A 22924-nucleotide genomic window follows, 5' to 3' on the forward strand; every position below is an offset into this window, starting at 1 on the left:
CTGGAGAAAAGGAGGCTTGGGGGGACCTTCTGGCTCCGCCGTGAATGATCTCAAACTGTGCCAGGGGAGGCCTAGATTGGAGATTAGGGGAAAATTATTCATGGCAAGAGTGGCCAAGAATTGGAAGGGGCTGCCCAGGGAGGTAGTGGAGTCCCATCCCTGGATGTCTTTTAGGAACGACGGGACGTGACACTCCGTGCTTTGGAGAAAAGATCGGTCACAGATCCACCACAAGTTTTACCAACCTCAAAGGCTCCCTGATCGCGCCGGGAGCGCCACCCCCGCCCCTCACGGAGCCGCCGCCTCCCGCCCCTCACGGAGCCGCCGCCGCCTCCCGCCCCTGGCGGCGCCGCCCTCAGAGCCCGCCCTTCCCGCGCCTTCTCGAAAAGTCTCGCGAGAGGTGGCGGGTCCGGCCGGCCGCCCCCGGGAAGCGGCTCCGCTCCCGCCGCCCCTTCCCGGTTCTGTTCCCGCTCCGTTCCCGGGCTATTCCTGGACCATTCCCGCTCCATTCCCGCACCATGGAGGAGCCCTGCGCCGCGGGCGCCGCTGCCCCGCTGAGGGGAGACGCCGAGGAGCCCAAGCAGGTGAGCGGCGCTGAAGGGGGCCGTGGTAGTTGCGGTAGCGGCGCTGAGGGGGGGCCGAGCCGTGGCTACAGCCCCAGAGGTGTTCTCACTGGAGCGGTGGTTTTGATCCTCTTTCCAGTTTGTCAGGGCCGGAGTGCGGTAGGGAACACGCTAATTATGATTAAGCGTTAATTGCGAGCAGTGTTGCTGTTGTTATGCCTAAGTACATCGCATTTACGTAAGTGGTGTCCTGTGGAGCTGTTTTTCCCTCGGCATGTGTTAGTTCAAAGCTCCTCGCACACGGGTGACAGCTGCGTGTTTTGCTGTGTTTGAAAAGAAATAGGCAGACGCGAGGCTTATTTAATTTTTTATTATTTGTTAAGACAGAAGCGTGTTTAGTTTTAATGTTGGTGTTAGTGAACACTTGCTGTTAATAAACACCTACTTCCACAAACTTCAGTGGGAGTCGTGTGTTGGTTTTAGCCCATCTGATTGATTTTACGTTGTGTGGGCAGCTGACCTTGGAGGCACTTCATTCTCATAGCTCGGTGTGCCCAGATGGGCAGGAAGGCCACTGTCACCTGCTTGGATCGGCCACACTGTGGCCACAGGACCAGGACTGTGGTTGTCCCCCTGTTCTGGGCACTGCTGAGCTCCAGCTTTAATTCTGGGATTGGCTCCAGAGTTGTTGTGTCAAGAAAGACATTTAGGGGCTGGAGCCTTCCCAGGGAAGGGAATGGGGCTGGGAAGGAGATGGAGAATTCCTGAGGGAGCTGGGAAAGGGGCTGAGCCTGGAGAAAAGGAGGCTCAGGGGGGACCTTGTGGCTCTGCACAAGTCCCTGACAGGAGGGGACAGCCGGGGGGGTCGGGCTCTGCTCCCAGGGAACAGGGACAGGAGGAGAGGGAACGGCCTCAGGCTGGGCCAGGGGAGCCTCAGGGTGGATATTGGGAAAATTCCTTCCTGGAAATGGTTGTCAGGTATTGGAACAGGCTATCTGAGGCAGTGGTGGACTCCCCATAAAGGCTGGAGTGGTTGCTCAGTGCTCAACTGGGTGACAGTGTGGTGATCTGTCACAGATTGGACTTGATAATCTTGGAGGTCTTTTCCAACCTAAATGATTCTGTGATAATTCCTAAAGTGAAACTTATGCTTGACATGAGTTGGAATTGAGATAACTGGAAAACTCTGTGTGCTGGGGGAAGGTAAATGAATATAGGACTGGATTTTGCTCACTTAGCATTAAAAATAACTTCTCACAGAGCAAGCCTGATAATTTTAATTGCCAACACTTAAATAGAAGGCTGATTTCTCTCTGGAAACCAGGGGTCGGTGCTGTTCCTCGGAGGCAATGAGGTGAAGAGCAGTGCTGTGGTGAAATACTCCTCAGCCCCTCCTCAAGCAGCCTTTGCCCGTCTGCAGGAGAAAACAGACCTGAAGCTGCCTCCTGCCAACTGGTTACGGGAAAGTGCCAAGCTGGGACCAGCAGGGACGAGCATTCTGGGCAACAGCAAAAAAAGTAAACCCTTCTCAAGGTAAATAACAGCAGCACCTATTTTTTTTTTTCAGGCCTTTAAGAGTAATTCTGATTGTGAGCTTGGATCCTGTGTCATTTACAGTAGAAAGTACAGGTTTTACCATATTAACTAAGTATTGCTTTGTATTAACTGTTCTCCCTCCACTTTTTCATCTTGAGTTGTTCCCTCTATGCTCTGATTTTGTCTCCTTTGTAAATGATTGATGGTGTTGATTATTACTTTGTTCACGTGTGTGTTGACACCTTGCCTCAGTCAAAATGACTCTTGTTCTTCCCTGGTTGGCCCAGATCAAACTGGACTGGTTCAGCCAGCCCTTCTGCCTCTGATAACAGGTGTAAATGGAACATGTGGTTCCCCTTGGAAACCAATTTATAGCTCTTCTGGATCTTTAGAAACTGGGCCTGACTAATGGCAAACGAAATTTTGTATTTATATCAGGATTTCATATTTCTATCACACTATAGGTGAAATGAGAGGCACACACCCCCAAGCAGCAGTGTTATCTTTCAGTGTGGATGTTTGCTGAATTGTTGAATGAGTTCAGAGTGTTCATAAACAGGAGGCTCAAATCCTGTGCTGAACAAACAAATTCACACCAAGTCAGCCAGTCAGTGAAAGTTAACAGTTTGTTCAAGGTCTGTGTTTACATCCTCATCATCTCTTTTAGGAGCTGTACTTTCAGAGCAGAGTAACATGTTTTTCAGGGCTTTATGAATTTTTCATGTTTATTTCAGATACTGTGTTTGTCAAATAGAGGCTGGCAGTTCCATCTCTTTCTCTAGTGCCAGTATTAAAAAGCTGATAACAAAAGTGTAACTTGCACATCTTTTATGTGTTGGATTTTAGTAGTATCTGGGTTTGTTTTAAAGAATGATCTGTACATTGAAATATTTCAATTTAAGTACCTTGTAATTTCCTTAACGAGGGTGGAGGAAGAGACAGTGTGTCTGTTACAACATGTAGGGCAGTTCTGGAAAACGTGAATAAGAGGTAAAATTCAATTACAGCTACTAAAATTAAAGTCTTTAATATGCTTAATGCCTTAAAGAGAAACTCCTTGAAGAACTCTTCTTATTTTCAGTGTTAAAAAAACCCCTTAATTTTCTCTGATTTTTCTTGATTTCAGCAAAACTTTAAATGTTTTAAAATGTCCTAGAATTTGATCTAAGCACTTTTGAAGATACATTTGAAAAACTTGCAGAATATGAAGATGAAATCAGTTTGTTAATTTTAGGTCCCATTACACTTGGTGATGTTTAGCTGGGTTGTTTTTTTTTTTAGTGAAACCTGTCAAAGATTTAATAGATACAAAAGCCGGGTCTGTAATGTCACACTGGAACTGCCTTAACTTGTGATGTTCTTTTAAATAGCTTTGGGATGGCCTATGACTTCATTGACTCAGTTGGAAATGATGTGGATGTCGTGTCTGATTCAGAGGTATGGACACATCTTAAATTCTCTCATTCAGATTCTTATATTGTGTAAACTTTTATTTTAAGACACTGGGATGGCTTCTGGCATCTTTGTGTCCTTTGGGGAAAGATCCCTTAATGAATCACAGATCACCAAGTAAGGGAATTGTGATCACTGAATAAGAAATGTAGAGAGAAAATCATATTTTCTCTGGAGTTCTATAAATAATCCGCTGCTAAAGTATGCAGTTCAGTGAATACAGCACATCAGTCTTGCAAGACAGTTGTCTTGTGTCTTTGAAATCAGTTATTTTGATGCAAACTTAGCCTACAGACTTTTTTCCCTATTCTTACCTAGAAGAGAGAGCACCCCTCCAACTTCTTCTTTCCTTTGATTTTTGTCAGCTCTTTTGGTGCTGATAGTATCTGTAGAATTCAGATGAGGCTACTCAGAAGAAACACACTCATGTTAATATTTGTCAGATTTGTATTCACACTTAGATCTCTGTCTGGATTGCTTTGGACACCTGAAAAAGAATTCCTGTGAAAATAAATGTTTACAATCCAAATCATCTTCTCACATGTTTTTGTTATTTTTGTTGGTACCTGGTCATGGTGATCCAATCAGAGAATGTATTTAAGCCATGTGTGTTATTTTTTCTGATGTCTTGGTCTCTTTATCACTGTCACTTGTGTTCTCTGCCCTCAGCAAATGCATTTTCTTGGGGAATGGTTTTAAAATCCCGGGCAGTGTCAGGTTTTATTTGACTGTGTGTGCTGGGGTAGAACTAATTTTCTTCCCAGTGGCTGGTAAAGCACTGTTTTGGGATTGTCCTGAGCACAGGTTGGTAATACAGAGATGGTTTGTTGTTGCTGATTCGGGCTAACACAGAACCAAGGCCTTTCCTGTTTCCCATCCAGCTGTGCTGGCAGGGGATGGCAGTGCATGGAAAATTGGGAAGGGACAGCCAGGACAGGTGACCCTGACTGACCAAAGAGGGGATGTTTGGAGTCTCCCCAGGTCACTGTTACACATGATGGGGCCTTAGTTTCCTGAGCATTCTCTTCCAATACAGCATAATTATTTTGAATATTCTCTTTTTTCACTTTCCTTCTGCAAGAACATCAAAAAACTCCTGAAGATCCCTTACAGCAAGTCCCATGTGAGCATGGCAGTGCACAGAATTGGGAGGACACTCCTGCTGGATGAGCTGGATATCCAGGAACTCTTCATGAGATCATCTCAGGTGAAACACTGGGTTCTTGATACCTCTGGCATGTGGGCAAAATGCATTATTTCAGGAATAGAGCAGCCAGCAAGAAAATGTTTGGAAATTCCTGAAAATCATATGTGGGTACCAAAGGTGTTCTGCAGCAGTTTACCCACAAACTACATCTGATGTCCTGTGTTTATGGTATTGTAGGATTAACATTCTCTGTCTCATTTTTGTGTAATCACTTCAGTATTGCTATATCATTTGATTGGGTTTTTTATGTATTTACTGTGTAGCCTCTTATATATCTGATTTTATAATCAAGTCAAATTTTCAGTAAGAACATAACTTTCCTAAAAGTTCTGGAAAAGTATTTTCAGTAAATGGCCAATTCAGGACTTCAGCTCTGAAGTTCTTTTCTGTGTTTCTTCTTCTGGATGAGTATTTGCAAGTTTATAAGGCACTTTGTTTACCTTGCAGATGCTTCTTGACATTATTTTCCTATTTCTTCTGTTGCCTAGACAGGGGACTGGACATGGCTGAAAGAATTTTATCAAAGGCTGATTGATCAGAAGTGGCAAAGAAAAAAGAAGAGTAAAGAACATTGGTACCAGAAGGCAATACTTTCTAAATTTTTGTATTACAGGTAACCTTTTGTCTGCATGAAACTTGAATTCTGCACCACTTCTTGGAGTAAATGTTAAAATTCCATTATGGTCTATCTTATTTGCTGCTTTCTCCTTATACAGAGGGAATTTAGGGGTGAGGTCAGGAAATGTTTTCACAGAAATTGAAGTATTTTCCTTTAAAATTGAAACACTAAAGAATTAAAATGAACAGCATGACTTAATTAACTGCACATCAGCCAAGTCATTTGTTGGCAAGGGTGCATCAAACATAACAACTCTAAAAATGGATCTGTTTGCATCTTGTCAGCTGAACTTGTAAATGTTTCCTTGTCAGCATTAATGGAGATGGAGCTGCTCAGCCTGTTCCTTCCACTTCCAAGCAGCACCAGGAGGGTCCCGTTGCAGGTGAGGGTGATGAAGCAGGAAGGGCCTCCTGGCCAGCTCCTTTTGAAATGCCTTCCTCGCTATCTGAAGATCCAGGTGCCTCTAACCAGGTTGGTGTGGAGAATGTTTTATGTGGCACCACAGTGTTTGTAGAGCCACAGATGTGGAAGGGTTCTCTGAAGTGCTGCTGCAGCTCCCTTTGCTGAAAGAGCTAAGCTGAGGCTTGAGGAAGATTGGCAGGAGGTGCAGTTCCAGACTTGTCAGTGGTTGAGAGCTCCAAATTTCAGATATTTGTTCTGTCACTGTAATTTTAAATTGCCATTTATTCAGCATCTTTGAGAAACAAAGCCTTTGGCTGAGAGTAGCCTTCAGTGCCTTTACCTAAAAGTAGGGAAATCCTGATAATCAGAAGATGTGTTTGGAAGCTTAAAGTTCTGCTCTTTCTTTTTAAATCTGCCTTTAAAACCCATCTTCTGGTGGCCCTGAATTTATTAGGTGAAGAGGAAAATCAAAATTTCTGAAAAGAGCAAAAGAGTTAAGCACTTTTAAGCACTGTTTAAGTACTTAAAAATACTTGCCATGAGATTACACAAGTGAAAGGGGAGATGTTTACAGCACTTAGGCAGCAAACTATGATTAGTATCAGGCCCTAATTCAGAGTTTCTATTCTGGCTAAACTTATTTATGAAAACTGGTAATTCCTGTGGCCATTGTGAGTAATATAAAACAGGAATTGATTCAATTTTGGAGAGGTTGAAAGATCTGCTGTCTTCAGGCTACATTAATATAATAATGATGCTACAGTTGTGCTTGCACAGTATTACCAGCTGATCTGCCAAACTTAGGGAGTTTCTAACCTACATTGGCCATAAAATTGTAACTGCATGTGTTGTGTGAAGTGGAGAAATACTTCAGTGCTTGAAAGCTTTTAGAAAAAGCTTTCTCTCTTCCACCCTCTTGAGGAACCATTGCCCAATTCAGCAGACTGTTTATCATACAGAAGCTGCTGTGCATTTGCACAGTGCCATTTTCTTTAGTTCATAAATAAACCAGGATAGAGGTTTTGCTTCTGGACAGTGAGGATCTGGTGTTGACCCTGGGTTAATAAGGAGCTCCTGTAAATACTTCCTGGTTTCTTCCCAGAGCCTCTGAGAATCTTACAAAATACAACACTTTGGCACTAACTATAGAAAAGAAGCATTCTAGTCACTGCCTAGAGGCTTTTTGCGGTTAAATGTGGATTTATTTAAAGATGTTGGAGATAAAGGTTTTTCCCTTATGTGCTTTTGTTGTTCATATCTTTTTAAATGGCTTAACTTGACCTCAGCAGCAGAATCACTCCTTATCCTTGTGCTCTCCACAGGGAAATGTGCCTCTTGAACCCTCATATCTAGTGGGGCACGTGGCCTCAGCCCCCAGAGAACAAAACCTGACTCCTTTGTTCAATGATGGGGAGAACAGTCAGGTACGCTTGATGTGAGAGCTGAACCCCCAGGTTAAACCAAGGCCTCCAGGCTGGGCCTGCACTGGATCCAAGGGCAAACCTCAGTCTCTGTAGAATTGGCTTTTGTGGCATCTGCAATTTTAAGTTCCTGTGAACGTGCCGGGTTTGTCACGTGCTGCCTTTTATTTGCTGCTTTGGCTTCTTGCTGTCTCCTAATTCCACAGAATGTCCTGGAGAACAAGTGTTGTATCACTGATTTACTGGCCAATTCTGTTTTCTCTTAATGAAGGGACTTAAAAATGATTTTGTTCGTAATATCTTGTGGACCTTTGAGGATATCCACATGTTGGTGGGATCAAATATGCCAATATTTGGAGGTGGGAGATACCCTGCTGTGAGCCTGCGTCTCAGGTGAGCTTAGAAGTTCATAGATATTATTTATAAATACCAGCCTTGACTGATTTGTAACTCTGTTTCCTGGTTAGCTCTCTGTGGGTTTTTTGCTATTTTTATAAAAGAGAGCAGTAATGTTTCTCCTCCTGGGAGTCTGTATTTCAGTAGCTGCTTGTTGGGCACTTAAAATGTTTCTGAGCAGTGAGACAGAATATTCCAGTCCCAATTTAATGTCAATCCCTTCATTACCACTCTTCCTGTTCCTGTCTCTACATAGGCAAAGAATGAGAAAATCTTGAAGCTCATTTGGTGTATTTGTCATCTTTGTAAAACACTTTTAGGAATTAACAGTACTTGCTGTGCAAGGAATTTTGGAAGGTCTGGCAGTAAGTTTATGCTATAATTAGTTGCAGCTAAAAATGTTATTCCTTTAGAACTTCTGAAGTACTTATTGTCTTGGTAATAGTGTGACATCTGAAGCCTGTTAAATGTGGGCAAAAAACTCCAAACTGCTGAGGGAATGTGAGCCTGTTCCACTGGGGAGATCAGCACAGCTGTTTTGCTATAACTCATTAATACAACAATTCACAAATAATTGTTTTGGTATTCATCCACTTGCAGGTGACTTAAACCTAAATCCCATTAGTAAACATCCCTAATATTTCCTGAAGGGTAAACAAAGATTAAAGTAACACTAGAAATATTTTATTTTAGGGATAACAACAAGCCAATAAATGTGCTAACAGGGATTGACTATTGGTTGGACAACTTAATATGCAACGTACCAGAGCTTGTGATGTGCTTTCATGTCAATGGAATTGTTCAGGTAAGTCTGGCTCTTTGCATTATGCCTTAAGATAATAATTCATTCTTCATCTTCTAAAATTGCCTCAGTTATAATGTACCCTTCACACTGTTCTGAGCAGAGCTGACAAAAATCCTGTGTTTCAGAATGAGAAGCATCTTAGGCAGCTTGCAGCAGTCATCTAAAAATAGTGTGTTCTTTCTTCCCCTCCCTTTCATGCATGCAAGATTCCTTCTTCCCCTGATGTTTTGAGTGAAGGCAAAGATAAAAAATGCAACAGCAGAAATCAGAAATTTCTTACATCTTGAAATCTGCAGTGCTCCCTTGCCAAGACAGATGGAAGCTTTTGAAAGTTTGTTGATGCTGTTTTACTGTAGACCAGCTGTGTTTCTGTTCTACCTGGTAGCCTAGAGTTCTTTCCTCAGCTGACTGGGTTTCATTGAAATAACAGATGTTGTACCTTCTCCCCCTTATTTTTCCTCATCTCGTGTTCTCCATTCACCGTGTTTGTGACAGAAATGGATCCTTCTTAAAGCTTTGATTGAGTGGTATAGTCAAGATGTGCTTGCTTAAACTAAATCATAGAAATTAACTCAATTTATCATAATAGCACCCTTTGTTTCTTTTAGCTGTTGATAGAGACACTGATATATTAATTTTGGTGTCAAAAAACCCTCCTAAGTTTGAGTTTTAACTTCTGTTCTTCGCAGAAATACGAAATGATCAAGACTGAAGATATTCCCAATTTGGAAAACTCTAATTTTTCTACCAAAGTGATAAAAGATATTGCTCAAAATATCTTATCTTTCCTGAAATCAAATTGCACCAAAGAAGGACACACCTATTGGCTGTTTAAAGGTAAGAAGGTTTAGATCAGTTTGAAAAGATTGATGGTAATGTGATACTGATTAATGAAAGTTTTTCCTTTTCAGCAAGTGGGAGTGATATAGTAAAGCTGTATGACCTCACCACGCTTTGTGAAGAGACTGAAGACAAATACCAAAACCCTTTTACAATGCCAGTAGCAATTCTGCTGTACAAGTGAGTTTTTATCATTTTTGTTGCAACACTTAATTCTATTCAGAACACAGACAAAAAATCCTGATCAAATGACAGTCATATACAAGCTTGCCTTATCTTAGTCCCACTAGATCAAAACAGACTTTTTCCTTTTCACCATTTCTCCATGTAAACTTCTCTGCTGATAAAGTCTTGTAGACTCATCATAAAGGTTGGAAGATCTACAGTTGTAGAATATTTTTTAAAGCTTCTTTTTTTTTTGCTAGCACAAGGAAATTGTCCAGGGAATTCACTGTTTTGTTCAATTTTCTCTTAGGGTTGCTTGCAATATGATGCTGAAGAAAAACCAGAATAAGAAACACTATGGCACAATCAGAACATTGCTCCTGAATTGTCTGAAGTTGTTGGACAATGGCAGACATCCTCAAGTAAGAATTCAATGTTTTCTTGCATTTTTGTGTAAATATAACAGATGCTGCAATCATAATAAACCTGGTAATAAATAGTGTTCTACTTCTTCCTCCCAGAGGAGAGAATTTAAATTTATAATTTAAAATTTATAAACAAACTTAAAAATTGATTTTGTTTTTAAAGAATTCCCGTGATATTATTTTTAATTAGTGTTTTTTGCTGCCCCTCATTGCAGCGCAAATCTTGTGTCCTGCTCTGAAAAGAGAATTTCTCATTACATTCACTCTGTTGTTCTTGCTGCCAGAGAACCCTTTGGGAGCAGACCATGGATAAAAAGTGTAAAATGTGAACATATGAACATTTTTACTCTGAAAGTGACTGAAAACTGGGACAGGCCAACCAGGAGAGTTGTAGTCTCCATCCTTTCAGATACTCAAGGCCCAACTGGATGCAGTTTTGAGCAACATGGTTATTGGTCTCTAAATGACTTAAGCTGTTTTCAGCTAAAAATGAATCCCAAAAAATGTGATGTGGAAAGTCTGAATCATATTTAGAATGGATTACAAGAGGAGACATGGCACACATTAAGCTAATAAGAGTGTGGATTCCTTCTAGGGTTGTGAAAGGTTTTCAAAATTCCAATGGAATATCCATAATTAAACTTTTGTGCTTGCATAAGGTCCTTGTGTTGTCTCTTGTGATCTGCAAGCTGTTAGAACAGGCAGTTCTTGTTCTCTAGCAATTGCTTTTTATTCTCTTCTAAACCTGATCAGCTTGGATCCTTTTCCCTCCCAGGGAACTTGCTCAGGCTGTACTTACAGTTTATCAAACACCTCTTTGCATGTTCTCTGTCCTCCTTATTCTAAGGTAATTTCTATTCTTGCCTCTCAAAAGAAAAATTTAACTTGAAAATGAATCATTTTTTTCTTTTCTTTGCAAAGATTATTGCTTCAGCAAACTACATGTTATCAGAGCTTTTTCAGCTGGATGAACCTAAAAAAGAAGACAGTGCAGACTTCCCTATAAATGGAAATTCTGATGAAAGTTACAGTGAGGAAGAGGAAGAGATGCCAGACAGTGATGAAAATGGTTCTTACAGCAACAGCTCTGATCCCCCAGATGACAATAAAGCAGTGGCAATAATCAAATCTGTTGGGGAGTTGTCAGTACCAGAGAAGTACAAGTCTGTGCATCGAATACGTGTAAGTGACTCTGGGGATTATTTAAGGGTTTTCCTGGATGATTGAGTTCATGGGACAGAAGTGGGCAGTGAAATTCAGTTCCCTGGAGGTTTGGCTTCAGGTTAACCAGAGTGGGCAAAGAGACACTTCATGAGATGCTCATAAAAATCTGAGGTGTTCGAATTTTATGGTAGAGCAGGCTTCATGTAGATTTTTTTTTCCTTACCATATTCCACTTTGTCTTGATGTTACCTCTCATTTGCATCTTGTGGCCAGTATTTTTTATAATTCCTGTGTTTACCATTCCTTCTCTCCTCCTCGGTGCTCCACTGAAGCCCAGCTGTGCATTCCCTGTCTGCCACGGCACCGAGGAGCGCTGCAGGCTGGTGCTCAACCACGTCCTGGAGGTGAGTTCACTGCCAGCTTCCTGAGGGTGCTTCACCTCCCACCCAATGCTTCACCTCCTCTATGTTTAGTAAATATTGCTCTCAAGGTGAATGAAATGATTTCTGCTTTTTGCAGGGTTTGAAGTCTGTTGACAGCAGTGTTAAAAAAGAGGGTGACCTTCCTGCAGCTGACCCCAGCACTCCAATCCCGTTGAAATATGAGGATGAATCCACCAGTGGTGGTCCTGAGTCTCTGGAAAAACAGATGGCCTTATTTCTAGACAAAAGTAAGTTGCATTGTTGTGCAAATAAGACCTTTCCAGTGCCAACACAAACGGCTGCTACTTTATTTTGATTGTCAAAACAGTGTGTTTAAATCACTAATTACACCATTGCCTAAGGAAAAGTGCACTGAAAATTGGAGAACAGTCTGTTCTCTTTTAAATATGAAAAGAGAAGCTCATTTGAGTTACTTTGCATAGCAAAGACTCTTTTATTAGTCAACACATGATTCTGCTGGACCCTATTTAGATGTGGCTTTCAGATGACTTCCATAAGGGCTTGGTATTTTGAGGTTTGGTATGTGGAGTGTAAGTTTTGTGGGTTGTTTTAAAAATAGGCTTAATTTCTTTGTGTGTGTGGGACCTGGATGCTTTGCGGAAGAATTTCTCCCTTCTGGCAGGTTGTGTTCCCACATTAGGCTTGGTGCTTGAATTGCATATGAAGTGTTAACTAGGATTTTATTTTCTTTCTTGTACCTCTACAGCTATGAAAGGAAGGAGTTAAGAAAAGATGTTTGGTTTGTTTAAATACTCAAACTCCAGAAGTTTCAGACTACAGTGTCTCTATTTTATTTTGTTCTGGAGTGACATGAGTTCCAAGAAAGATGTTTTGTTTGAAAGTAGTGGAGCTCTCTGCAGGGCAAGGAGCCCTGTAAGTGTAGCCCAGAAAAACATTTGTCTTACCTATTTTGGCAGTTCCTTATTCTTCCTTTCTCCTCCCTTTGAAAAGTCTCTGAATAAGAATCCAGTTCAGCTTTGAGTTACTCACATTCACACAGATTTCTGGATCTGTGCTTGAGTCCATCCCTGAAGTAGCAGCAGTGCTACTTGCGCACTTCTGCTTCCCACTCCATGGGTTTCTTCTTTGTGATGTGAATTATCTGGGGGTTTTTTGCCACATGTACATATTACATACATAAGGAAAAGATAAGTGTTCTAAATCCTGGAATTTCTAACTTCAAGAGAACTACCTGTGAATAATGTAGGGATACAGGGTATGTGCAGTGTGTGTGTCTTTAGCTGGATGGGGTGTTACTGTTTTAGATTGGTCTTTGTCCTAATAGAACATGTACTTCTTAAGAATTTATTATATTTACTTACTATAGATTTATATATTGTTGTAAGATAGTGGGTTTACAAGTCAGGCCTTGTAAATCCACCTTAAGCAAGAGATTCATTTCTGTGTGCCAATACTGTCAGGGCAAAATTCTGTCCTTTGGTAGGGACAAGCCTTAAATCAGGAACAGTGACCTGTTCTTTCTGGTTCCATAACTACTGCAGCATCAAAGAAAAGCTTCATAACCTCATGCAGAGGATATCTTGAAATGAGTGTGAGAAAGTAGAAAGTGCTTAGTTTTCCTTATGGGAAGGACCAGGTTATCCAGGTTCTTGTGTGCTGGAGGCTAAGCCCACACGTGGAAGCTTTCTCACTGAGACTGTTCATACAGAAACTGAGCATTTATCTTAAGGATTTGGTGGAGGACATGACAAATTCTGCCTGTGGCTTTCTTGTTCTTTTCTCTTGCTCCTTGAGGGAGTAGTGTTGGCCTCTGCTCCTGTGTTTCACAAGCTGTCTGAGGTCAGGAAGCTCACCTGCACTGTCACTGTCCCCCTGGATTCCAGCATCCTGCTGTCAGGTGCAGTGCCTGGACAAGTGCCAGGTGTTGGGTGTGTTTTGCAGATGTTAATGGAGTGGCAGATGAGCTGGCAGAGCTCTGCCTGTGCAGGGCTAGAATCGGGCAATTCCCATCCTGCCTGTGCTGATGGAGCCATGTCCAACCTCTGGCATATGTTAGAGGGGAGACTCACTGACAAGGTTCTGTTCCTCTTACAGTGGGCTCCTTCCAGAAGGGGAAGCATTCCAGTCAGTCAGGAATGATTCCTGGATCGTGGCAGTATAAAATGAAGCTCCAGCTCATCCTGAAGTCATCAAGAGCTTATTATGTGCTGTCTGATGCTGCCATGATCCTGCAGAAATATGGGCGAGCACTGCGATACATCAAGCTGGCCTTGCAGTGCCATGGTAAGTTCCTTAACTGGATTTGTTACCTGTGCCACTGCCTGGAGATACCTGTCACCACATCAGATACTGCTCTGCATGATTTTCCCCTGTGGTGTGCAGTGACAAGTCTGACAACCTTGTGTTTAACTAAACTCAGTGTCTAGCTCAGTATTCAGGGCAGAAGTTGTGGTGAGGGTAACTTTTGTCACTGATCAATAGAAAGACCATCCCATTTTGACAGGTTGGGAACTTGAGGGCACATGTGGAGCTCTGGAGCAGTTGAATTTGGGAGAGTCTGCCCTGGTTCCAATGCCAAGACTCTATTCTGTGCTTCAAGTGATCCTGCTGCAAGCTGGTGTTTTTTCCCTGGTGGTTCCTTTGTTATTTAACTGTATCCTTGACTCTGAGAAATAGTAAACTTCTTCAGCAGCTGAATTGGATGCTCCTCTAAAATAGAATACATCTTGAAGTATTACTGAGGAAAAGGAAAAAAAGTAAAATCAGGCTTAGACTAATAGACTAATAGTGCCATAATGAGAGTAACTAACTGGGAAATGGCAGTAGCTTAATGCTGAAGTGCTGCTGTTTCCCTGCCATAAGGGAAAGCTCCTGTCTTAGGGCAGGAGGAGGTTTATAAGGCAAACCCACTTGATCTTAGTACAAAGCATTAATAGACCTCTCAATAACTCACAGCACGCAGCAGCTTTCAGTCTTTTATAGACCCGAGAAGCAACTTTAACCTCTACCTTTTGGAAATGAACTCTTCAGGCTGTATCTCCCTTGAGTTAATCTACAGAAAGTCAGTTTTCCCTTGGTCAGATCTGAGGTTAGCATTTGTAATTACCACAGTGACTACTCATCTTGGACAACACAGGGGCTGTTTTTAAACCATCAGCTGTCTAGAGCAGCTGTGACTTTAAAATAGGTTATTTCTTCTGAGGATAACATGTTGTCACACTTGTTCTCTGTATGCAGACAGGTAACATAAAACCCAATTATCTTGTCAGTTTGTGTCAAGCCTTTTGATGTGTAATTCTCCTCTTTCCCCCTCCCTCATCCATGTTTTTTTTATTCCCATCAGATACCTACTGCTGTCTGTGTGGCAGCATGCTGCCCGAGGTGCTGGTGTTCCTGTGTCAGTGCTTAACCCTTTGTGGAGATATCCAGTTAATGCTGGCTCAGAATGCAAACAACAGAGCAGCTTACCTTGAGGAATATAATTACCAGACTAAAGAAGATCAGGAGATATTACACAGCCTTCACAGAGAATCCAGGTGCCAAGGTATGATCCTGACTCAGGAGAAGTGCCAGACTTTGGGTACATGACAGACATAAATAATTCCATTGGGTTTCCTCAAAATCATGCTCTAGGAGAAGTTGTGGCAGAGGGATTATTGCACTTCTGCTCTCTTCAGAGGAGGCTCATCCTGCCTGTCATACAGAAGGGGGTTGTCAAGGTATTGTATGACATGGCCTGAAGCTGTGAAACAACTAAAGGCAGTAACAGTTTCAGTTATAAATAAAATCTACCTGACATGAATCTTGTACTTTCTCTGGGCATTTTTCCCCAGCCTTAATTTAGAGAAGTACTGTTTGACACAGAGGCTTTGCATTTTGTTTTCCAGTGTTTGCCTGGGCTACAGATTTATCCACAGACTTGGAATACCAGCTTTCTGTCAGCTGTAAATGCTATGAAGCAGCTTATGAAATCCTGCTCTTCAGTAACTTAAAAAACCAAAACCCAGAGCAGCACGTCCAGGTGCTCAAGAGGATGGGCAATATCAGGAATGAGATTGGAGTGTTCTACATGAACCAGGCAGCTGCAGTGCAGACTGAGAGAGTGGGCAAGTATTCTTTTTCCATTCCTGACCATTTCGTGGAGCTACAGCAGTGATCAAGTTCACTAATTGTATGAAAAATCTATTTCTGATTATAAAGAGGACATTTAAATGGCTTGGTAGTTTATTAATGTCCACTGTGATTATTTGTTTACAGTAGATCACTGTGGCTTGTACACTGTAGTTAATTGAGCCTAAACTGAATAATGGAATATATAGTTTGGAGAAACTCCTTTAAATGTGTAGAATGCCCTCAAAAAGCTGTCAGGGAAGCTTCAAACCCTTTTGTGAAAGGGAGGCCATGTTGCATTCTTGATGTGTTGGGTTCAGCCCAGCATGAACAAGCAGCAGCTTAATTTAAACATAAGAATAACTTCAGTAAAGTCAGCCTGTGAATTTTTTGGTATTGTAAATTCTTGGAAGATTTCCTTCTGGCTTATTTCTGGTGGGTGTTGTTTTTTTGTTTTGTTTTGTTTTGTTTTTGTTGGTTGGTGTTTTTTTTGAGGAAAAGCTCTTTAGGGTGAGATGTTCAGTGGAGGTTTGTTTTTGAAAGCAAACCCAATATTGTGTAGCAGTAAGAGTTCTCTTAAGCAGAACAAGTCACGTGCTGGTAGTTCAGTGTAAACAGCTCTCCTTACCCAAATGCCAGCTGTTTCCTGTCACCTTTGTCCAAGTACTAGTTGATGAATTTTGTCTTGGACTTTCAGTTCTCTGATTTGTCATCATCTCTGGGTTTTTGCAGAGGTTACTTAGTTGAAATTAAAGCTTAAAATACTGAATTTTACTTGTCTGTAACAGTCACATTTTATTTGCTTCATACTGAAAATTTATAGAAGTAACTCTAATCTCCTGAATTATTACTGTGGAAACAAAGTCTGCTGCATCCTGTTAATTTCCTGGTGTTCTGTGTGTCCTATCATGGGAATTCTTTTGGAATATAGTAGGTATTAATAGTGCACTTCAGGTATTAAACCCTCCACCGTATGGAGATCTTAGAAGTATATTCTGTGAATTGGGCCTTCAGAATCATTTAAATTCACCCTTAAATTCTAAGAGATGGTTTATAAGGGAGACAAAATGGAAGGGTTTGTCCAGAACCTCTGAGGAATTTGAGTGTCTAAGCCTTGTGCTTCACCCTAGTGAGTAAAAACGTCTCAACGACAGAGCAGCAGCTCTGGAAGAAAAGTTTCTCCTGCTTTGAAGAAGGAATTCAGAATTTTGAGTCCATTGATGATGCCACCAATGCTGCCCTGCTGCTGTGCAACACAGGGAGGCTGATGAGGATCTGTGCCCAGGCGCACTGTGCAGCTGAAGGGGACTTCAAGAGAGAGTTTTCCCCAGAAGAGGCCCTTTATTACAATAAGGTAACACTTCCCTGGTTTAAGCAGGGCCCAGACCCCAAAATGCCTTTTCCTGTGAGGTATTTATGACTGCTTTGATAAATGTGTTTAAATTTGGGTGAAATAATCTGGAATAGCTGTCCTGCTTCCATACTATCCTAATCTTTGCTCTGTGGGCTTTGGTGCTGGTGTTGAGGTTTGATTGCTGTGACATTCTGATGCTGACATTTAACATAATACATTGTCACACATAAGGGAAAAGAATTGCATGGTCAGAATTGAAATGATTCTCAAATGGGAAATACTGAAGAAGGTTCAGGGAGATATTTTGAGTAAAGGGAAGTTGATTTCCAGTTGTTAGAAATGCAGGCAATAACTCTGTCTGCATGATTTTGTCATTTGTAGGCTATTGATTACTACCTGAAGGCATTGAGGTCTCTGGGGAAGAGGGATGTGCATCCAGCTGTTTGGGATTCTGTGAACTGGGAGCTGTCTACGACATATTTCACCATGGCTACTCTGCAGCAGGATTATGCTCCCTTATCCAGAAAGGCTCAGGAACAGGTAACAGAGGGCATTCCTTGTGTCTGACAAAATGCATTGTTTCTTTGTTTCCAGCATCCTGAAAAACTGAACAGGGAGAAAAATTGCTACTGAAATTGTAGAACCATACAATGGTTTGAGTTGGAAAAGACCCTAAAACCCATGTGGTTCTACCCCTGGCACGGCAGGGACACCTCCCACTGTCCCAGGCTGATCCAAGCTCCAATGTCCAGCCTGGCCTTGGACACTTCCAGCGATCCAGGGGCAGCCACAGCTGCTCTGGGCACCCTGTGCCAGGGCCTGCCCACCCTCCCAGGGAGCAATTCTTTCCCACTATCTACTCCAAATCTTCCTTCCTTCAGCTTAAGGGTGTTTCTCCTTTGTCCTACACTACATGCCCTTGTGAAAAGCCCCTCTTCAGGTTTTTTTAAAATTAAATTTGTATTTATTTATGTTGTAGATAGAGAAGGAAGTCAGTGAAGCCATGATGAAGTCCTTGAAGTACTGTGATGTTGATACAGTGTCTGAACGCCAGCCCCTGTGCCAGTACCGAGCTGCCACCATCCACCACAGGCTGGCTTCCATGTACCACAGCTGCCTCAGGAACCAGGTATTGCTCCAGACCCTTTCATTTTCCAAATTCCATCCTTAACATGTTCAGTATGTGTGGAGCTGATAGTTACCCCTCTACCTGTAGCTGGGATATATTTATTTCAATTACTTAACCAAAGAAATGAGTGCTGTTTCCCAGCCCTCTCCAAGTAAACCTTTCCAATGGCTCCTCATGAACACCCAGAGAGGGGGGATTTACTCTGTGCCCTCCTGTGAGTGCAGGTTGGTGATGAACACCTGAGGAAGCAGCACCGTGTCCTTGCTGATCTCCACTACAGCAAAGCAGTGAGGCTCTTCCAGCTCCTGAAGGATGCCCCCTGTGAGTTCCTCCGTGTGCAGCTGGAGAGAGTGGCCTTTGCAGAGTTCCAGATGGCCAGTAAGTGTAGCTCTGCCTTTAAACAACATTCCAAACCACCACTGCCTACTTAGTTTCATTTTTAGATAACTAAATGTATATGAGAGCAGGAGCAATCTGCTGCTCAGAATAGAATTTTCCTCAAGAGAGGAGACAAGGCACTTTTATCTTACTATTTTTCAGCTGACTGGGGCACTATGTGCTTTCTCTAGGGCACTGTGTGCTTTCTTTCTAACTCTTGAAGTCTTTGGAATGGAAGAAGAATACAGTCTGTAACATAAGCCTCTTGTCCTTCATTTTTATGGTTTTTTTAGGTCAGAACAGCAGTGCTGGAAAATTAAAGACTCTGTCTGGGGCCCTTGATATAATGACCAAAACCAAGGGTGCATTTCAGCTCATCAGGAAGGAGCTTGTGGCAGAAACTGAACAGGTAAAGGAACTTCAAGTGGTGTGATACCTGCTCCCTTCTGGCTTGTGCCTTCACAAAAGGTCATTTGGCAGTCAGAATATTCCTTGGTTACTATTCCTTAGAGCCAGTGGTTTAAAGAGTGTGGACAGAGTTAGATGTATTGCAGTTCTCCCTTAACCTGGAAGTGGATAAGTGGATAAAAAAATTCCTCTAAAACATGATCCAGATATGAATTAAAACATATTTTTGTCCAGATGTGGACTGCCCGACTGTGTGAATGGACTTCTTCTTGTGCAACTTGGCTACCCCTTAAAAGTCATCTCTAAGAACTTCAGAATCTGTGTATAATAAAAAAAGTTCTAAATCTCTGGTATATTTAATATTTAAGTATTAAAAGATGCAGGTCTGTCTGTGGCCACTGTGAATTATGTTCCTGATGCCTCAGTTAATAATTACTTGCAGGACATGCTGATGTGTGTGTCCCTTGCTGGAGCTAGGGTTACACATCTAAAAGCTCACCTGCAAGAGGGTTTTTAAAATCACTCCCTGTATTTCAAAGGTGGAATTCAGTCGAATTGTTTTGGGTTGTTTCTCTCCTGTAGATCAGCAAGGATAAAAGTCCTGCTGAGAGCGTGTCAGTGAATGATTCCTCTGCAGGCCTGAACAAAGAGGAAGTCTTGAAACTGCTCGGGATTTTTGAGTCCAGGATGTCTTTCCTTCTTCTCCAATCCATTAAATTGTTAACTTCAAGCAAAAAAAAGATTGGGTGAGTTGAAGCTTGGTGTCCTTTATCCTGACTGACATAGGATTGGTGTGTGACAGAGCAGAGTTCCTGGGGGAGAAGCTGCTCTTGATGCATCTTGCTGATAAATGTCAGTGGAGTTTGGCAAGCAGAACACTTGAGAAGTTCAGGCATATCAGTAATTCTGCAAAGAGGGGGATGGATGTGGGGGAGATGTGCACTGGTGTCAGAGAATTTACTGATTCCTCATGGAGCCTTCTGTCCTGCTGCTGGGATTCAGGGCAAACCTGACTTCTTCTTGTGCTGACTTTGCTGCCACACCAAATCTCAACATTTCTTCAAATTCCTTCCCCCACTCCTTCTATTGCTGTGATCTGAATGTGTGTGGTGTTCCTTTTGGGACCCAGAAAATACCTTTTACTCCCCTCAGCAGCAAGTGTGTGATTGCAGGAACTGTTGCTGATGTGACATAAAGTGAAGTGCTGAAAATGTGGCATTAATTTTAGAAGATTCTTTTAGGCTTGGAAGTTGGGTTAATAGTTTTGGGGATTGGAGCACTGCTGATGGAAGAGCTGTTTCGCTAAAAGTAAACTGTGAAATGAGTTCATTGTGCCCAGGAAGTTTTCTGCTGATAGTGGGAGTCTGGTAAATAACAAACATGAGAAGAGAACACAGCCTGGATGTGTTTTTAGCTGTTTTTCAGGCAATGTTAGGAGCTTTCACCTCCTAAAAAAGAGCTTCCACAAGGTGGCAATCTGAATATGTGGAACACAGGAATTTTACAGGATAATTTATATGCTACCAAGCAGATATCATTGTGTAAATGGGTTTAGTTCTGTTGTCTTATAACATGAGCAACTCATTTTTTTTGTTTTGTAAGGTTTTTACCCCCACATTTACCTTGAGGTTTTGCACTGAAGACTCCACACAGGGAACCTGTTACAGTTTGAGTGCTGTGAAATGGGACTCTTAAAATCTGCTCAACTCCTTGAAACTTTGAGGCCAAGCTTAAAGCTGCCTTTGGTTTAACATTTCTTGTGCCTTTGTACATCCTGTGTGCAATTCCTCCCTTCTGCTCTGCAGAGGGGAAGTTCTGCCTTCTGCTTTAATAATGGGGTAAAAATGGAGGAAATTGCAGCTCAAATGCTGCTTCAGGGTCTCAGGTGCACTTTGGCAAAAAACACAGGAGAACGTGTAGGAAAATTAGTGTTTGATAGCCAAACCTGCAGCCTGGCAGTCAAAATGGATGAAAACAGTTTTACCCTCTCAAAGTGGAATCATGAGCAGAACAGAACTTGGCTTTGCAAATCGAAGGGGAAAAGTAATTGAAAGTAATACTTTGTTCTGGGAATACCTGTAACTTATCCCAGAAATACTTTGCATTTCAGTAGCTTTTTATTGACTACCTGTTCTGTTTAATAAATGAACCTGATTCCTGCCAAGTGTGTGATGAATTTAATTTGCTTCAACATCTCTCAGTCATTCCTGAAGCACTTGCAATTAACCTGACTGCTGCTTGTACATTTTATATTGTATTATATTTATATTTTATGTTCCTGCATGCAGTATAAACAGAATGCTCTGACTGCAGTGCAGGGAATGGTGGGGGCTGAGGACATCCCCAGGAAACTCATCAACATTCTTTAATAACGCTCTTGATAATTTGCAGACCAAAGAGTTGTGGTCAGGTGTAGTAAGGCATCCCCTACACCCACCAAGTGTTTTCCCCGTGGGGAAAAGTTTAAGGTTCACCCTTGAAGGTAAAGAACCAAGAAACTTCCATACCCTGCTGACAGAGATAGGCTCAGTGCCAGCACAGGGGCATGGATTGGGCTCTGAGAAACATTCTGTATTTAGGAAGGAGCGCTAAGGAAGAGAGGCTTTTTGGGGTGTCTTAGCAAGGTGCAAGAAATTTCTCAGACACCTGTGCACAGCTTTATCATTTTGTTTTCTGTAACATTTGTTAGTTTGTTATTTTTCCTTATTAAACATTCTGATTTATAAAACACCTCCGAGGAACAGTCTTGCTAATTAATTACAGGCACTTCTCTGCAGACAGGCTCGACCCTCAGAGATGGATAGATTAGCACGTAGCTTATTACACTCTGGCCACGTGTTAGTATCAGTCAGGTTCAGGAGTTGTGACTCTCTGCTCTCTTTGCAGGGGCAGCAGCAATGAGGAAGAAGCAGCTGTGAAAACCAACAAGCAGGTTTACTCCCTGCTGCTCCGTGCCACTGCCAACAAGGGGCAGTCCCTGCTGGAGCGTACGGAGCTGATGCTGACGCTGCTGGAGCAGTTGTCGCCCCGGAGCGAGGGCGGCCCGGGCGGGCAGTGAGGGCGGCGCCGCGGGGCTGCGGCAGCACCAGTGCCTTGCTGGGAGCACCGCCCGCGCTCCCAGGGATGTTCGTGTTCGTTCAGGGGCAGTTCTCACCACTGTTGTTCCACTGGAACCTGGCAAAGCACAGGGGTTCCTTTTGATCCCCACAAAGCTCTCCTTGTTGAGCTCCCAGCGTTTCTTTGTTCGAAATGCCAGCTTGGGAGTTCTGGAGATAAAAATGTAACTTTTGCACCGTGGGGAAATTCCTGATTTTTCTTTTGCGGTGAAATCCGTGTTTTGCATAAAGATATAACCTCACAGCTGCTCTGGTTTGATATTTAATGGAATGTGTTTTGTAAGCAGGGCTGCACTGCAACACTTCCACTGCTATAGGCAGCCCAAGCTGTACCAGGAGATTTCTGTGGAATATGTGGATGCACTTCTTAATCCCAGAGAGGATCCTGCACAAAAACCTGTGCCTTTCTAGCTTTGATATGACTCTTGCAATTTATCAGCCATCTCTGGGATTTTGGTTTGGAAAGTGAATGTTTTCAGCTGTGTTGGAATTCATCAAGAATAGTATTACCTTTTTCAGACTTGAAACTGTGAATAAAAGAGAGGATATTTTTAAATAAAAATTTATTTATTAAATATAAACACATCAGTCTGCCTTGTTCTTGGTTTTGACCCTCCTCAGACCAGCAAACTGCTCAACAAAATTAAAACTATTTGAAAGACAGAAAAAAAATCTGTCAGCTCCAGTCTAATACTGAGTGGAGTCTTACCTCAGCATGTGAAGACTCTGGGGTTTTTTTTTTTGCTAACATGTATTATTTGAAGATAAAATTTTCCAGAATGTAACATCTGCTGTCCTGATGTTCTTCTACAAATAAATGTGATTCATTATTGCATAATAACAGCATAAACCACTTTATGTAAAAGTAGAAATGGGTTTTACATGCAATCATACAGAACTAGATGAGCTTTTTCCAACCCATCCTGGGCTGCTGTGGTCTACCCTCCTGAGATTCCATTTCATCCTGAGAAAGGGAAGTGTTTCATAAGGCGAACACTCATCCTGCTGTGTCCAGTGTGCTGATGCACCC

The 22924-nt window shown here is 42.2% G+C and overlaps 1 protein-coding gene across 2 annotated transcripts; it reads left to right on the top strand.

Annotated features, from left to right (window-relative positions):
- The first annotated feature begins 256 nt into the window (after positions 1–256).
- Positions 257–22433, top strand: EDRF1 (erythroid differentiation regulatory factor 1). Of its 2 annotated transcripts, XM_083866635.1 has the most exons (25): positions 257–584; positions 1888–2096; positions 3470–3536; positions 4633–4758; positions 5247–5371; positions 5689–5848; positions 7102–7203; positions 7472–7593; positions 8290–8401; positions 9091–9238; positions 9313–9421; positions 9717–9828; positions 10753–11013; positions 11328–11399; positions 11515–11665; positions 13494–13682; positions 14743–14943; positions 15287–15509; positions 16644–16863; positions 17245–17403; positions 17843–17992; positions 18217–18370; positions 18664–18779; positions 19361–19524; positions 21665–22433. In XM_083866635.1, exons 1-25 carry the CDS (start codon positions 519–521, stop codon positions 21834–21836), a joined length of 3690 nt encoding a protein of 1229 aa, XP_083722761.1. In that variant the 5' UTR covers positions 257–518; the 3' UTR covers positions 21837–22433. The 2 variants fall into 2 exon arrangements, with proteins under 2 accessions (XP_083722761.1, XP_083722762.1); XM_083866636.1 differs by lacking the exon at positions 7102–7203 and having other exon boundaries at positions 258–584.
- Positions 22434–22924: the final 491 nt, after the last annotated feature.

The sequence above is a fragment of the Zosterops lateralis genome (genome assembly GCF_965231275.1).
Source record: "Zosterops lateralis genome assembly, chromosome: 8".
In the NCBI taxonomy this organism is placed as follows: domain Eukaryota; kingdom Metazoa; phylum Chordata; class Aves; order Passeriformes; family Zosteropidae; genus Zosterops; species Zosterops lateralis.